Genomic DNA, 17,393 nt, shown 5'->3' with positions numbered 1-17,393 from the left:
GGAATTGTTTCGTTTGCTTCGCTAGGCGCGCCCCCTTCGGCCGTGCAAAGGGGGAGCCTAAAGTAAAAAAGCTATCTAATCTGATCTGTGTGAATCGCCTCCTCTTCACTTCTTCCTCACCCGTCGAGCGGCGTACCGATGATACTGCTCGCACGATACTGTTGCGAGGATACTCCTGCGACTCTAACTCTAACGCGCCGGAAAAATGGACGCACGCGAACGCTCGCTCCTTTCTGGGGTTCAACTTAGACGCTCTTTGGATTCTCCCCTTGAAAGCATAGGAAAAGAAAAATGCAGAAAATTGCAGAAAAATGCAAAAAAAATGGTGTCCAAAAAAGTTGTTGCCTCTAGGTTCATCCTCTCTCCCTTTCTCCCACAGAGTGTGTGGGATTTATTACACGTGAAGATTTGCACGCTCGTACGCATGCAGGCAGACACGTATAGGTATGCGAAGGACGCATATACGATCGCATCTGTGTATGTACAGGGCCCCGCGAAAACGCGGTGCGGTTAAAAAGGGGGCGATGCAACCCAGTAACTTATCCGATCAGACGGGAAAAAACACTAACCCTGTTGGCTAATAAGCTACAAAGTGGTACCAAATCGCATGTGCAAAGGAAAAAAACATAAATATATACATATATGTAACTAAAAAAGTGGGGCAAATAAATGCCGAAAAAAAGTCACCTGCGCGCATACATATATATATTTAGGTACATATGTATGTACACATGTATGTATATATGCATACACTATATATTTACAAATATTCCGGTGCACGGGACAGCCGAAAGATACGTGCGCGCAAAGTTTAAAAACACAAGAGGTGCATATCGTTTAATGAAGTCATCACAATTAAAAATAACTAAAAAGTGGGAAAGGAACAGAAGGTGCAGCGTTGGATAAGGTCCACACCGGGCCGCGCGCGCGCAAACACGATGGCCACCATATCCACATGCAAGACATGCATTGCGCTTGTATGTATAAGAATATTGTACGAGTAGGTACGCGTATAGGAAAATTCTCTTGATTATATGCGTCTGTTTACATATCAAATCGTAGTTAAAGCTGGAGGAAAAAAAAAGAAAAAGTTTCCCTCTTTGTGCTTTCACGTGGAGTTGCTCTGCCACCTCAGTCCTTCGTGAGGCACCTACAGTGGAGGTACTCAAAGTGGTAGCACGCACGGTGGAAGTGCGCACTATTACGAGGGCACCAAGGAATACAAAGTGGGGTAATCAATATGGACAATGGAACACAGGGTACACGAGTATCAGACGAAGAGGGGCGAATGAACACAGGCGAGTCAACACAAAACAGAATGAACAATAAAATCAGAGTAAACCGTATGAACAAGGAAAATAAAAAAAAAAAAAGAAAAAAAAAAACTAGTTGCTCACAGAACTTGAAGGGACAGAATAAAAAATATCTGGAAAAAAGTAATAAATAATCAAAAAAATAAAGAATTGAACAAATTCCCTAAACTGTAAATTTAAAATAAAAAATTAAAAAAGGGTAGATAAGAATATATACATAAGTAATAAACTCGAGGTATGTACATTTATCTACTTTTTAAACAATTGGGGGAAAAAGCAAAAAAAGAAAAAAAAATCGTCATGACAAATGAAAATAAAATAAAAAAAAAAATACATTTACATATTTTATTTATTTACTTGTTTTTCTTTTTTTTTTCTTCTTTCCGAACAAGAAAAAAAAAGAATTAGCAATAAAATATACGTGTGCACAAAAAGAAACGATAGGAAACGAAAGAAGCGAAATCAAGGAAGCGAAACGAAAGGAGCTAAATCAAACATGCGAAATGAAAAAAGCGAAATGAAAGAATCGAAACAAGCTGCCATGCGAAAGCAGCGAAATCAAAGAGGCGAAACGAAAGCAAAGAAAGGAGCGAAATGAAAGAAGAGAAACGAAATTAGAGAAGCGAAATGAAACGCAGATTTAGAGCCTTACTGCAGGGCAGCAAGGAAAAAGCATCGCGGGTGCATATAATTCACTCGTGCTTGCCCGGTTGCTGCGGTATATATTATGCATTAAGCGTTTGCGTATATTCACGAGGGGTATATGGTTGCGTGAAAACAGATCCAAGCATTGCATTCTAAGATAATGTTTTCATAATCGCATGGAAGGGGGAAAGAAAAAGAAAAGAAAGAAAAAAAAAACACATTAATATATATATCATAAAATAAGCTCATCTTTGTTTTACAATACTGCTATATCAGAGCTGGCAATACATGTTTGAAAAAAAAAAAAAGGTGCCATTAAAGGGGTGAAACATGAAACGAAAAATAAATCAAAAAAAAAAAAAAATACACTTTTACATGTTGAACTAAAGAAAAAAAATGGAACTCATACATTATATGCATATAAGTACGCCCGAGAGCAAAACGCAATTCAAAGAAAAAAAAAAGCTGAAAAAGATAAAAAGACCTGCCTAGAAAAGCAACATATATAATAAATTATACAGCGTACATCGCGCTGGGAAGGAAAGCAATAATATACGTGACATGAAAAAATGTTTTAAAAAAAGTCATCCCCATTACGTGATGAAAAAAAAATGCTGCAAAAGAGGCCCCATAGAAAAGAATAAAAATGGGTAAACGCAAATAAAATCAAAATAAATTAAAGAAAAAAAAGGCACTTTCCTGTGAGGGCAGCATGCATTTCGACCCAAATGGGGCACCGCCTTGTCCGCGCCGGCTTGACATACAAAAAAAAAAGAGGAAGAAGAAAGAGGGGGGCCAAAGAATAGCCATCAACTACATAGGTTGTTGCAAAAATCTAACGCCTGTTTTATGCACGCATGACTGCACGCACGAATGTGAGCAAAACGGATGTCCAAATGTAAGCCAGTTCCGCTGCGTGACACATTCTTGCCGCAGTGGGGCACTCTCCCCCATTTTGCCGTCTTGGCAACGCACACAGGTGTTCAGTTTATGTACATATGGGACTCAGTGTCGCATGGTGTACGAGTTGCCAATTTTCTTTTGTTCGGCTTGCGCAGCTGCGTCTGCAATTGGTAAGGAGTGCACCAGCATACAGGTGAGTGAATAATGTATTGTATATATACGTATTTGTATCTACGCTGGCGCAAGGCGAGCAAAACGGTCGTGTCACAGGTGGCAACTGCGTGTCGGTGATACCAACGTGGCGGTAACAACTACGCAAGAGAGAATGACACATTATGTGCGAGCATACGCTCAGCTGGGGAAAAATGACTCCTCTTAAAAATGGGGGAGTAGAAAGTGGCGACTCGCGTGGAGACAGAGTTGCGCGATTGTTGCGTGACAGTAGCGAGGAGGTTACACGTTAAAGCGGGTGAGAGAGAGATGTATTATATACGACCTCGTACGCAACAAACGAATATTTGTATTGTGTGAACCGCTTATTCAAATCTCCAGACGTAGGCGTGAACGGTAGATATGTTCACCTACGCGTGGTGTGCGAGTCGCACAAGGGGAAATGCCAAATGGATGAATAGATTTGTTTTCACGTATGCGCATATGCGCTTATGCGTTGTATGCATGTTGCTACTATTATGTACGTATGTACATATGATCACGCAGAAAAAAAAAAAACTCTACAGGATGCATATGTTACATTTCGATAATTTCATGTGAACATTCGGTAGGGAACACTGCGAGGTACGTTTTATTCTCTAAAACAGTAGGAATTTTTTTTTCTTCTTCATCAAACTGTTTCTTTTCAATTCTCTACAATTTATTCTTTTTTTTGCGTTTTTTTTTTTTCTTTTAACAAATAAAAGCAGGTATATATATTATGCTGCACATGTATACATATGCACTGACTTGTACGAGGCGCACAAATCACGTGAAAATATTTTTAGGTTAAAAGATTGATCATGGCATGGGACGTGATAAATCATTTATCGCTTAACCTGACCGCGGTGGCATAGGCAGCAGTGGGCAGTGTTATGGCCCGTGCCTACGAACGAATCTGGGCGACGAGCATTGTGCACCGGTCACAGGTATGCACAAAATGTATGCTCAGAAATTTGGCATATAACGTAGCATATTATAATGTAGGCAATATTTTATTTGCCCATTTTATTTTCCTATTTTATTTGCCTATCTTATATGCCTACTTATATGTGAATTTATTTCATTCTGTTCTGCGTCCGTTTGGTGCGTAATGACGCTGCAGGTGTATGCACCTTGTCGCCGTGTATGCAATATCTGTGCCGGGGAGCTCTCAAACAGAATGGCGGAGGGATCATTCACCACGTGAACACGATGCGGTGCTCTATGAGGCGACGTGGCTCAAATGAACACCCTTAAGGCCTTTTTCAACCCCACAAACAAACAGTTTCATATCGCAGGGAATAGTTGCTCTGTGCGTCCTTCGTCCAAAGGTGTGGCATTTTAATTACATATATATAACATTGCCACTAAGGAAGGCGAATATATATTCTTTCTTTTTTTTTAAAGTAACCCTTTGACTGCATGCAGAATGGGTATATATATGACATGCGCCAATTTTACCAGCATATTCTTTTTTTAAAAAAAAAAAACATTGCTCTGGCGTCATGTGCATTTGCGCATATTGCCTACGTAGGTTTTTTTTTCTGTCGTGTTAACCTTTTGTGAATTAACGAAAAAATTGGGTCATGTGGGAAGGACGTCGTTCTGTTCAGCTCAGAGAGGAAAAAATAATAAAGTAAAAAAAATATATATATATGTTGTATATATTATATATATATAATATATTGTTGTATATATTATATATCATATATTATATATATTTATATAATATATATAATTTATATGTAGACGGTTTTGCAAAAGCTAAGCCCCTTTTAATCCATTTAAGGCGGTTAGCCCGTTTGCTCATTTGGCCCATTTGAATTCCTTTTTTTTTTTTTTTTTTTTTTTTGAAGGAGTCTCGCTCTGCCGCTCTGGCTGGAGTGCAGTGGCCGGATCTCAGCTCACTTTTGCCTCCCCCCCTTTTGCATGCAACGGGGTGGGGGGAGTAGTATTATCTCCCTCACGGGTTGATCACCTGGTTGACATATTCTATGTAGCACAGTGAAGTCACCACAAGTGGAAAGCGCTTCATTTGACGATCGTACGTGGCGCATCCCTCTGACATACACTCCATGACGTATGGAGGTGTATTCGTCGGTCCACCTCATCCCTCTGCCATCTGTCATCGTTACGCGTATGCAAACAGCGCGCTCAGGAGTGCCCGTGTTATCTTCGCATGGAGATGCGTATATACAAGTGGGGCATACACACCCTTACGGCACTTTTTAAAATTGTGCCATCGTTCTTCAACATGGTAACAATGAGCAGATGCATAAAGATCAGGTATGAACCTACCCAATCTGCATGCGTTCGGTCAATGCTGTGGCGCGGCCAACAGGAACATTTAAAAGGTAAACTGTGGGTCCACCCGATCCTTCCCCCAACGAACAACAGATTTGCTTCTGACGTTCGTCGCCCTTATTTATCTATTATTCCTCATACGCGAAAGCGTTCTTCTCCCTGGACCATACGGGCACACAATGAAACGCCCAGTTCGCAGCCCTGCAAAAGCGTAAAGCATGATATACGATCATACATAAATGAACGCGTATGCGTATGCATATCCATGCGCATGGAGACTTTCCTACCAGAGCTTCACTCATCAGGAATGTGAACCTAGTTCGAAACTCCACTGATCATTTTTAATGGCATCATACCTTTTCCCCCTTTTAAAAATAACATTCCATTAAATTTTTTTTTCTTTTTTTTTAAAATCCCCTTAAGCTAAAATCTGATGGCCCGTCATGAACACCCCAGTTGGCAGCCCTCTTGGGCACAAGTTCCCCCCGCATGATGGCTTAAATGTGCATCCGAAAAGGGGAAATACATTTATAAAAGGGGGGAATATAAAAAAAAAACCTACACGTGGCACGCTGAGGGATAAATGGACCTTCGTTGATGCTATCTTGTGCGCCCCCCCTCGGCCATATTTACAAAACGATCAATTTTTAAATGCGCCCGCGACGGCATTATAAAGGTGTTATCTCAAAAGGGCATGCACAGGGTGAGCGTTTTTTCTCGCATCTCCCTCCGTCGTTTTTTCTTCTTGTTTCGTTCGTCATACTTGGCATTAAAAAAAAAGGTCAATAATGAGTATCCTCCTTCTGCACACATCTGTCTACCTTCCACCCCGTTTTTACACAGCGGACGTACTGATAAGTTTATGGTCTTAATCCCGAAATGAGCCTTTTAATGTGGGAAAGGGTGAAACACGCACAGGTTCTACATGTGAAGGTTATTCTGTTTGGTCACCAAACGTGCTGAACTGTCATAGGGAGCATCCCGTTTGAAGGGAGAACATGCACTGGGTCGTCCACGTGAAACAGCGCAGTGTTGTTTTGCATGCTTTGAAAAAAAAAAAAATGGACATTTTGGCTAGCTGTCATCAGAATATGACCAATCTGCATGAACGGTTAATAAAAAAAAAGACGGGACAAGGTCATTCTGCGCAGCGAAGACATGACCGTTTCCTGCAGAGGGGAATAAAAAAGGGGGCTGTCATTTCAGCCATATGCTGTGCACATCAACGTATATGCAGTTGGATACTTCTGCGTCCATACGGCTCGTGGACAGTTTAGACGGCCCCCCTCAAGGAAGCGCACACACGGAGAGACGTACCAGGAAGGGGAAGAATATCTCTACGGGGCAAACCCCTCATGCGTCACTTGCGTAATTCGCCAGCCTCCAAATGTTTTCATTCTCTTCGTCAAAGGTATTCTTCCTGCAGTGGTAAGGGGTGCAAGTGCCACCGTTAAAAGGAGTGACTTATCCGTTTACGAGCGCTACTGTCATTGCATGCATTTATTTGTGCAGGCGAGCGATGGGGCCCACGCACTCGTGTTGCGACTACCTGTACGCCATCCTCGTGTTGGGTATGTTCGTTTTCTCCGGGTGATTTTCAAAATTTGTCACTCCATTAGTTGTGTCTGTGCCCAACCAGTGCTTCTTCAAGGATGGTTCGTACCCGCTGAAGGGGAGAGGGGAAGGGACAAGGAAGAAGAGATAGTTACATTTTTCCTTTTTTTTTTTTCTTTTTTCTATACAATTTTGCCAAATAGAAACGGGGACGCAACTTCAAATGAAAAAAGGGCCAATTTATTGCCACCTCTGTATGACGGAGTTCCTTGCTAGTTCGCATAAGTCCACGGTGCTGAGCTTCCATATGTGCTTTGAAAGGGGGATGCGAATGGGTGAGAGGCCCATGTGGAGGCGGGTAAATCAGCAAAATGGTACTCATCAGTCGTGGGTACTCCTCATCAGGGGTGAGTATTTCCCACTCTTGTTCACCACTTCCCATGCCAGGTCCTTACGGCGCACACGGAGTACTCCTCCAGCAGGGGCTCATCCGTGAAGTGGAACATGAGAGGGTCGTCCGTAGACAGCGACACGTTCAGACCAATTTTGAAGAAGCGCTTAAACGGGTTTTTTTCTACGGGGGTGAGGTGAAGGCAGTTTGGCATGTCTCAGCGATGACGCAGCGGGCAGCTCGCTGGCGAGGCGCATTTAATACAGACAGGCATATATACATGAAGAGACGCATATACACATTAACAGAAGCATATACAAATGAACACGCCCATACACACATGGACACACACGAAACCTCCTCCCGCGTGACGCACCCAGTTTGGAGTGATCCTTTCGCGAAGGCCTCCGTGCAGGCATACCGATCTGCAAAAACAGGGCGTTGTTAGACAGGGGCGAAACGGCCAGCCCGATCTGCTTCAAATAATAGAGATACAACAAAACGGGCGATTTCCTCAAATTTATTCCGTGGTTAATCCTGTCGGCCAGTAGGAACATGGTGGCCAGGTGGCTTATGTTTCCGATTTCGCCGCAATGGGGTCTGCCATAAGGGGAGAAAATGGAGGAAAGCGGGCACATCGTCAGCGGAAAGCAGACAACATATCGCGTGCATAAGGCACTTTGGAAGGGGAACACAGTACAGCTTAAGTGGAGAGACATTTTTTCCAAATTGCGGAGGACATTCTAGAGGGGGGTTCGCACAAGCGGATGGGTTCCCCTTCAAAATGTTACACACAAATGGCGCGTATAAATGGGATCGCCTTTCTTGTTACTCACAAATGGCGCGTGTATCCATGGGGCCGCCTTTCTTGTTACTCACAAATGGCGCGTATATCCATCGGGGCGCGTTCCTTGCTACTCACCTGAAAGCCATGGGGCGCAGGTGCCGACTAACCAGAAAGTCATTCAGCGTCCTAATATTAACGTACATATAGTATGCGTAGTAGGAGTAGGGGGGATTATTATCACTGGTGTATTTGTCTGGAGTAGGAAGCTCTCCACCCCTGGAGGTATACTTCGAAATGGCGGACTCATCATCAACGCTGTCCCAACCAACGACTTGCTGGAGGAAGGTAAAGATCTCTTTGTTCTGTTTTGGATATTTGACAGCTTCGAAACAAGGCTGGAATATGTTACTTAGAAAATCTGCAAAGGAATTAATTAACCTTCTTTTTTTATATATATGGTAAAGCCTTGGCACTTGAATAATCCAACGTACAGAACCACTGGAGAGATTGTTTTGTAGAACCCATTTGGATAGCTTTTTCCATTCATTTGGGTTCTGTCCATATATAGATATACGCCACTCCACATGTTGATATTTTGATTTCTCTAAATTTTTTATCTCCTGTTTTGTAATTTCGGCTAGGTACCTTCCCTGGATGTAGTTATCCGTCTTGAGAAAAATCTCTCGTAACAATTTTTGTCCGAACGGATTGTACTTATCGTTGAAGAGGTCGAACCTGTGGAAGCACCCTCCCAGCGCGCTAACCGCTAACGTGTCGACGGTTGCTTCATATGCAGATGTCTTTAATTCTTGGTCGAAAATATCCTTGAGGGTCATTTTAATCCCCTTTTCGGTCATGTACACTACGGTGTTAGGTTCCGTTTTGTACTTCTCTCGAATGAACCGCAGCAATACCTTTTGCTGCATGCAGGCTGAGTGATGTACGTGGGCATCCACCTTCCTGATGTTGTAGAAGTCTCTATGTTTGATGTTAGCTGTTTCACGTAACTCTAGGGACCCATTAAACATAAGATGGAAGTCAAATTTCTGTTCCAGATATTTTAACCTTTGATAGCAGAAGCTTTTGCAGGCGGGGTCTTGCACGGCCACCATTATTTCTTGGGTGGCTGCTAGGTACTCCTCCGTTGACTTGATACCCGCGTGTTCTGGTAGCTTGTTCGCTTCGCAGCATTGGTCTCTGCCTGGATTAGGGATGTGGAGGGGGTACAGTGTAGATCGTGCGGAAGATGTATTCGGCGCAAGTCGCGAAGAAGTAACTAGCAGAACGGTGCCCTGTGCAACGCTCCCATGTGCAGCACTCCCATGTGCAACGATCCCATGCACAATGCTGATCTTTCGCGCCGCCCCGCGCGGGGCTTACTCTTCGGCCCATCGTTCAGCAGGGGGTCCCAGTGAACGAAAAAAATCCCGTCCACAAAATTGAGGAAGGCGTTACACTTCTCCAAAAGGACCACCTTGCTAGGGTTGTAAATTGGCTCATCCGATTTGGTGTCTTCATTCTCCTTCGGTTCGCCGCCCTCCGAGTGGCTTCTTTTTTCTATCAACGTCGTGTCGATGTCGGCGAACGGCTTTATAAACTCGTCCCGCAGATTGCATAGCTTCAGTATTTTCTGCGTGCAGGGGAGGGAGGACACCACTGTAAGGCGGTAGCACTGTGAAGCGGTAGCTTTTTGAAGCGGTAACACTTCGAAGCGATAACGCTGCTCCTCTGCCGTTGCACTGGAGCGATACCTTCGTGACGTCCACCTCCTCGCGCGGAATGACCCCAGTAGACGACAAGGTGAAGACGAAACGACTGGAGCCGTTCAAATCTGGCACCTCCTTACTCACGAGGGCGTTCTCATCATACTTTATGCTCGCATGGGACGACGCATTCATCATCGTCTCGTACAAAGTGTTCGATCCCTTTTTTTTATTCGGCGGGGTTTCACCCAAGTCGCCGTTTCTGTTTGGTCGCTTCATTGTGGCGCAAAGGTTAGAAGCGTGGGGGAAAGGGTGCCACTTTTTTTTTTTTTTTTTTTTGGAAAGGCTACCAATTGGAGGTTTCTGCTCACAACATGTAATTGGCGCATGCGAAATTCCCCACAAAAGGATGTATCTGTGGCAAACAGAACGGGGTATGATGTCTCTACACATGCGTTCGCGTTGTACTCCTCAAACAAGATCAATAATCTGCTGACCATGTGCATGCTTTACACATTACAAAATTGACAATGTAGAAAGGAGGGCGGAAAAGAAAACAAATAAAATAATGAACTATTAAAAGAAGAAAAAAAGTTCGCAGAATACAGCCTTCTTAACTGTACGTATACCTTTGCAGAATTAATTCATTTGGGGGGGGTGAAGGTGCAACAGGGCCAATCTGCGTGTTGCCAAAATATGAACCACGTGAATGTGTAGCACCTGTGGGGGTGGAGTGGCACTGGATAGGTGACCAAGGGGACATGAAACGTTGTTTATGTTCATAGAAACCCAAAATGTGCACATCGAAATGGCACCTAAAAGTGGGCGTTACCCTGGGGAAGAAATAAACAAATGAGGAGGGGTCATCCCCTCTTCTCTACAAAAAGGGGAACTATCCATTTGGCTCCTATAGACATGCTGAAAACGCTGCTGTAAAAAAGAACTCAGTCGCATTCACTTCCCACTTCAGTGGTTCCATTTGGAGATAACCTCATAGGGAAGATTCATTATGTGCAGAACACACGCGCAGAGATGACTCAAACGAACGGAACTAAATTGAGGGAGTACCTACATGCAGCGCCCTTTTTGATCGCCAAAATGGGAAGGCACCCCTGCATAGAGTGTACACATTCACAGTTGTACACGCCGCTCGTGGGAATGGGCAGTGGTGAGCATATGAAGTGGCGATCATATGAAGTGGCGATCATATGCAGTGGTGATCATATGCAGTGGTTGGTTGGCTGAACAGCCATGTAACCCTATCCATGTGGACTGCGTCGACTACGCGAACTGAGCGGACTACGCGGCGTGTCACCATTCGCATGGTCCACCTTTGACTCTTCCCCCCTTGCCATCTCACTTTCCCTTTTTTTAATGATGCGGCATTGTGTCCGGAGATTGCAACTCCCTAGTTACATCCCAAACGGAGGGTTCCCCTGCGAATTTGTCCTTTCTATCCTTTCTGTTCATTGCACGCATCGGAAGAATAGCCCCTGCGATGGGTGTCCACTAATGAGCTGTGGTATTTTAATTGACAACTCAGGGGAGGACGTCCACTATGTATAACTATGTGGGAGGGTGCTAGGGGAAGGAAAAAAAAAGGGAAAAAAAAAAAAATAGGAACCGTTCAGGTAAACTCCTCACTGATGCAAATTTACACAAATGTGTGAGAAGCGAAAAGGAACTCTCATGTGAAGAGGCTTCATTGCCATTACGAGCTTCTTAACAGTTAACCTCCTGGTTCGGTCTAAACACAGTTAGGCGAAACAAACCGTGCGACTTGCCTCCACCAAGTGCAATGGTAAGAATTCTGTTTTTACTTCTTTTTTTTTTTTTTTTTTTTTTTGTTCGTGGTATCCCCCTCTCAGTTACCAATTAGTAACAATAGTTAATCCGGGTTAGATGGACACATCCGATTTACGCTTTACACCTTTGGGACGTCCACCCTTTGTCTATTTTCCCGCGTAACAATATGCGTAATGGTAGGAGAGGGTATTTCCTTAACTGTAGGTATGCCCCTCCCCCCCAAAAAGGAGGAGAGACTTTCCTTTGCCTACAGGTGTGTTCATCTAAGGCTTTCCCTCTATGACAAAACGAGCACAAGGGATGAAGGGAACCTTAGCACATGTGTCGTCCACTCACCGGACACTGCTACGCGGGTTAGCTACTTCACTGATAAGCTGCCTATCTGATATGGGTTAACAGTGTCCTGTCCCTTTTTTTTTTTTTTTTCCAGCTTTCAAAGTGGTGAAAGAACTTAGGAGATCCATAAAACTAGGCGTACATCATAACGAAACGAATTTGACGATCGCATTTTTTGGGAGGGAAGTCAATTCAGCATGTTCCAAATGGTATTTTTTTTATTTTTTTTCTCTTTTTTAATTTATTCTTTTCCTGTGCACATTACGCTGAACGCGTTCGTGCGCCGATTATAAAATTGACAGGAAAAAAAAAAACACATACATATGAAGATACATGTGCAGATACATATCAAGATACATATACGGATACACAAAAAAACGCTTTACACGGCGGGCACACAAAGCGGTTTTTCAAGTTTTCCAAATGTGCCAAGCCGGCCAACAAGCGAAGACCCCTTTTGTGCGCTTGGAACTAATTTCCAGCCTCACCCCATCATACGCGGCATGTCACAAGACGATTTGTAATTTTCCAGTCTGTATGTGTGCCCTCCCCCCCTGGAGCAGCGCTCACACGTGAGTTAGAAGTTGGTGAAGAGGGTACGTACAACTTCTCCCTCCCGGGGCCACTGAAATGGGGAAGTGTTTCCCAATGATGCCTCCGCCTTAGCTTATATATATGCACACACGTGGAGGCACACACGTGAGGGCACGCGGACGCGGCGTAAGTCCGGCTCACACCTGCTCAGTGACTACCCCTGAGCATGCGCAGAGGAAGGCAGCCCGTCAGGTACTCACGTCTGCACCGCGCAAGCGGAGGAACACACTTGAGCCAAAATGATGGACGTCATAGGCGAAAGAAACAGGAACTTCGACCTGAGCGATTCGTATGAGGGGCGGAGTCCTGGGGAGACGGAGCCGCACATCGGCAACACCGTGAGTAGCAACAACAGTGTAAGTAGCGGAAACACCGCCAACGAGGCAAATGTGGACATCAGCAGCGAGCGGTATATCATCTGGAGGAGGAACACGCCATTCCTGTACAATGCCCTATTGAGGAATAAGCTGGAGTGGCCCTCCCTGACGGTCGAATTTATAGGAATCGATAACTCCTTCAAAGGAAAAACGAACTACTTCACGAATAAAATTTTACTCGGCACACATACGTCCAATCAGGATTCAGAATATGTATACATTGGAGAAGTAAAGGCTCCACTGTATTCAACAAAGGAGGACGTGTTGCAATTTGAAAACTACACAGGCTTTATTAACAACAAGAAGAAGAAAAAGGGTCAGCCACTCCCTTCCTTTGAAGTAAAGGCCAAGTTACTCCACCCAGGGGAAGTCATAAGAGCCAGTCACCTACCAAGCAACTCTTTTTTTATTGTGACCCAGACGTACAATGGAAACATATTGTTGTTTGACTATACAAAGCATCCTTCGTTCCCTTCAGAAACGTCCACTTGCTACCCTCAGATGATCCTCAAAGGGCACAGTAGTGAAGGGAATGGCCTATGTTGGAACATCAATCGGGTTTACGACCGCTGTGACAGGCAAAGCTGGGGCAAGCGAAGCAATGCGTTTAAGGAGGAGGTCGACCCGGATGCGACAGAGGGGACAGAGCCAACAGACACGACGGAGGAAGCCAACGAACAAAACGAATCAGACCAAGCAGAGAGCAGCGATGAACCCTTTGGCGATGTAAACACGAGCAACTTGCTTCTCGCCTCGTGCGCATCCGATGGAAGCATATGCCTCTGGGACATAAACAAAGGGACGAAGAGTAACGAAGTGCCAAGAACCTACGGAATCAACAAAACGGGAAAAAGTGCCGACTATAATTTGAAGATCTACGAGAATACACCCACATTGAGTCCTCTCTGTACGTGGATACATAAAAATGAAGAAACGTCTCTGAACGACATCTTTTTTCACCCCAAGTTTAAAAACGTCTTAGGCGTTTGTGATGATAATGGTTCTATGTGTGTCTATGATGTAAGGGCCAAAACATTTTTCTCCAAACCGGAGCTCAATTTTAAAGATCACAATGCAGCCATGAACAGCTTTTCTTTCGATACCTTTTCTCAATACACTTTCTGCTGTGGGTATGCAGACGGATTAGTTTCCATTTGGGATCTGAGGCACGACAAAGAGTCTCTGCTTCAGCTAGACTATCACACACAGAGTATTAATCGGATTAAATTCTGCCTGATGCAGTCAGGCATTTTTGGATCGTGTTCGGATGATGGAACAGCATGTATTTGGGACATTTCCAGGAACTCTCTAAATTATGGACAAGTGAGAAAAGCGGAGGATGACATTTATAATAATCCGAAGAAAATTCCAAAGCAGCTGCTCTTCGTGCATGGGGGTCACGTTGGAAGTGTGTATGATCTTTCTTGGGCCAACAGCAACACCTTGTTGGTGGCCACCGTGGGCGTGGACAACTCCCTCCAGGTGTGGCACATGAACGAGCAGTTCTTGTTTCAGTGACAGAGTAGCGGCGGAGTAGTGCCCGCATAGTGGTACTATTCCGTATCTTCTTGGAGGGGATGGGGAACTCCTCCCGGATGGCCAAACGATGACATGTTGAAGCGAAGACACGGGTTCACCTTCAACGTAGGAACAGACAAATGTGGCGGGACCCACATTCCTGCGCTCTGCCCCAAAAGGGCTCAGGGGGAACTTTTTTTTTTTTTTTTTTTTTTCTTACGTTGCCAAGGCGTATGGCAGCGAAAACGGCAATGTAACTTCCCGAGTCACTAATCAGCATTGTAACTCGCCCGCTCCGGAAACTCCCCCAACGTTTTGCGAAACGGACGAGTAAAGGGGTACCTGTCCCGCCACCACCCGAGGCAACCCATGCTGTCACACGATAGTACATTTTACTTTCCATACAAAAGATTTTTTTTTTTTCTTTTAAAAAATGAAAATGTTTTCTTTTAAAGGTAAGGTGATTCTTTTTTTTTTTTCTTTTCTTTTCTTTCCTTTTTTTTTTTTTTTTTACACTTGGAGGAAAATGGGTCTTCTTTTAAACTTCACTCCGTCTGGCACGTCGCGCCGATTGGCCGAGGGGAGACACCCGCTCAAGACACGCACATACAGCGCAGAAGCGCACTCGCAACAAAAGCTGAAATGGGAAAACGGGAGAAGGTGCCCACTTTGGAACTGCTGCAGAGCGTCGCGGAATGACCCGCTGGTCCGTCTCTACATCGTCCGTCTCAACATCGTCCGTCTCAACATCGTCCGTCTCTACATCGTCCGTCTCAACATCGTCCGTCTCTACATCGTCCGTCTCTACATCGTACGTTTCCACATGGAGGTTGTGGAGGTCCCCCGGAAAAAGATTCATTTGGGTGTACTTTCCCTCTGACTATGCTCGTTGCACATTTAGCCGAGCCTTTCCTCAAATGATCACCCCGGCGGTTACACATTTTTCTTTCGGATCGCAGTTCCTCCCCCAAGGGATAGTTCCGCATGTGTCTTTACCTCCCAAAAGAGGAACCTTCCTCCTTCCCGTGTGCACACACGTCCAGTAAATCCCATCACATATGATGATAAGCGACACAAGTGAAGATGCCAACGGGGGAGAAAATGAGATGGCCCATGAGAATGTAAAAAGTGGATGCGACGAAGAGGACATAAAATATAAAAAACCAGACACGCACACCAATTTTTGGAAATCCTTCGGGCTTGGTACCAAGGCAGGGAAGCTCCTTTACAATCTGTACGGGGAGAGAAGCAAAATAACCCCCGCGCTTATCAGCACCAAGAGGGCTACTAAGGAGGATCCACCGATGAGTGAACTTTCCGAGGTGGAGAGGAGACGTCCCCAAGTCAGCTACCCCGAATTCAAAAGTGGGTGCCATCATGGGGGTGGGATCTCTGCCCAGGGCGCAGCCGCTTTGCTCCCTCTGTGCAAGTTACCCCCTAACAGGGCTAGCAGCTATCCTGTTAAGCGGCTAACCCGGTCAGCTTCTAACCACGTCGGCTGCTAATCACCACCACTGCCCCCCCCGCAGAGCCGGTCCGGAAGGAACACCCAATTGATACGATACCGCACAGAAAGCCCCTGGCAAAAATCCTGGAAGACACAAAAAATTACGAATGCATCAAAGAGCTTCCTGCACGGATCGAACGAGATCGAATTTTGGAAAAAAAAAAACTCAGCGACCTTTTCTTTGGTTACAAATGTAAAGTGGTCCCCCCCAGTTCTTCTCCGGCTGTCTTAACGGACGAGGAGAAAAGGGAAGCAATCGAGAGTGCTGAGAAGGCTTTCTCAGACATGAGAAATTCCAGTTGCAGGGAAGACAACCTTAAGGAAGGCATGAAGGTGTATCAAGCCGAATTGATGACGGAACTACGAGAGAAGGTAGACCAGTATAATCAGCTTGTATCCGTTGGAATGGCAAACAAGGAGGGTGGCGCTCCGACGGACAGAGAGTGCAACGAATATGAATATAAAAAAATTCAGCTAGTCAACGAAATTCAGGATTGCAAAAGGAACATTGAGAAGACGAATGCTGTGCTGGATTCGTCCAAGTGAGGGGTGCCTCAAAAGGGTATACTTCCTTGAGGGGGGGAGAATACACACCTCGTTAAGGGTATACTTCCTTGACGGGGTGCTCCCTTAAAAGGGTATACTTCCCTGAGGGTACTCCCTTAACGAGGTGTGTGTTCACCCCCTGGATTGCCTCCCCCCTTTGTTATGACGCTGAATTGAAGAAGTGGACCCTGCGGCGTGAAACGGTTTCACCGCCGAGCTGTCAGATGGGGGAGCCCCAATGGGACTGCTGCGCAGTCGATTGGTTAGTAGGCGAGTGGTTAAGTAGCAGATCGACCTATCATCGCCATGCTCCCGTAACGTGTGCGGTAGGATGCCCCTAACCGTCCTCCCTCAAACGCACTGGACAAAGTATATCCTCTTTGTCACGAAAATTGCCTCATCCCCAAATGGGAAGGATTGTTCTTGTTCTGAGGCTCGTGAACTGTGCGAGTGTTTCCCTTTCTGACTGCCACTGGACACTGTGGGAGGGGTTGACTTCACGTTACTGCTGCCCCAATTGATTTGATTTGATTTTTTTTTTGGCTACTCTGGGGCGTCGGCAATCAGTCCGCTCGCATGTACCCGGTGAAGGCTCTTCCCCCAGGGGGTCCACAGAGGAGCAGGGTAGCAAAGCGGTGGGGCAGCCAAGCGGTAGGGAGGCGGGACGACCAAGCTGTGATAACGCTGCCGCCCCTGCGTTAGGCCTTCTCACGACGTGTCTCCTTTACGAGGTGTCACCTCCCACACACACACAGTGGCACTTAGGTTAGACTTCGAAAAGGAAGCGGCAGAATGTTTCCCCTCCAGCCAGCCTGATGCCTTCCAATTTTATTTGATTGGGGGGGGCACTCACAATTCGCCATCCGTCCGTCATGCGATTTGCCTTTTTCACTGCGCCTTTTTTAACTTTAACGTTA

At 45.2% G+C, this 17,393-nt stretch overlaps 4 protein-coding genes across 4 annotated transcripts; 2 read left to right on the top strand and 2 right to left on the bottom strand.

The window, feature by feature from the left end:
* Positions 1 to 6,710: 6,710 nt before the first annotated feature.
* C922_01792 (AMP deaminase) lies at positions 6,711 to 10,071 on the bottom strand (the record flags this gene model as incomplete). Its single annotated transcript, XM_008817395.1, has 8 exons — positions 6,711 to 6,777; positions 6,907 to 7,023; positions 7,162 to 7,223; positions 7,367 to 7,485; positions 7,724 to 7,902; positions 8,225 to 9,290; positions 9,470 to 9,719; positions 9,841 to 10,071. 8 exons carry the CDS (start codon positions 10,069 to 10,071, stop codon positions 6,711 to 6,713), a joined length of 2,091 nt encoding a protein of 696 aa, XP_008815617.1.
* A 2,696-nt stretch (positions 10,072 to 12,767) lies between these two features.
* C922_01791 (histone-binding protein RBBP4) lies at positions 12,768 to 14,423 on the top strand (the record flags this gene model as incomplete). The annotated part of the gene is made up of 1 exon (XM_008817394.1): positions 12,768 to 14,423. One exon carries the CDS (start codon positions 12,768 to 12,770, stop codon positions 14,421 to 14,423), a length of 1,656 nt encoding a protein of 551 aa, XP_008815616.1.
* Positions 14,424 to 14,968: 545 nt separating this feature from the next.
* Positions 14,969 to 15,282, bottom strand: C922_01790 (hypothetical protein; the record flags this gene model as incomplete). Its single annotated transcript, XM_008817393.1, has 2 exons — positions 14,969 to 14,977; positions 15,124 to 15,282. The coding sequence occupies 2 exons, from the start codon at positions 15,280 to 15,282 to the stop codon at positions 14,969 to 14,971; spliced, it is 168 nt and encodes a 55-aa protein (XP_008815615.1).
* A 202-nt stretch (positions 15,283 to 15,484) lies between these two features.
* C922_01789 (hypothetical protein) lies at positions 15,485 to 16,476 on the top strand (the record flags this gene model as incomplete). The annotated part of the gene is made up of 2 exons (XM_008817392.1): positions 15,485 to 15,788; positions 15,953 to 16,476. The coding sequence occupies 2 exons, from the start codon at positions 15,485 to 15,487 to the stop codon at positions 16,474 to 16,476; spliced, it is 828 nt and encodes a 275-aa protein (XP_008815614.1).
* Between the last annotated feature and the right edge of the window lie 917 nt (positions 16,477 to 17,393).

Source organism: Plasmodium inui (assembly GCF_000524495.1).
Source record: "Plasmodium inui San Antonio 1 unplaced genomic scaffold supercont1.6, whole genome shotgun sequence".
NCBI classification, from domain to species: Eukaryota; Apicomplexa; class Aconoidasida; order Haemosporida; family Plasmodiidae; genus Plasmodium; species Plasmodium inui.
Note: the sequence above shows the minus strand (reverse complement) of the source record. Positions and strands in the feature narration are given on the sequence as shown.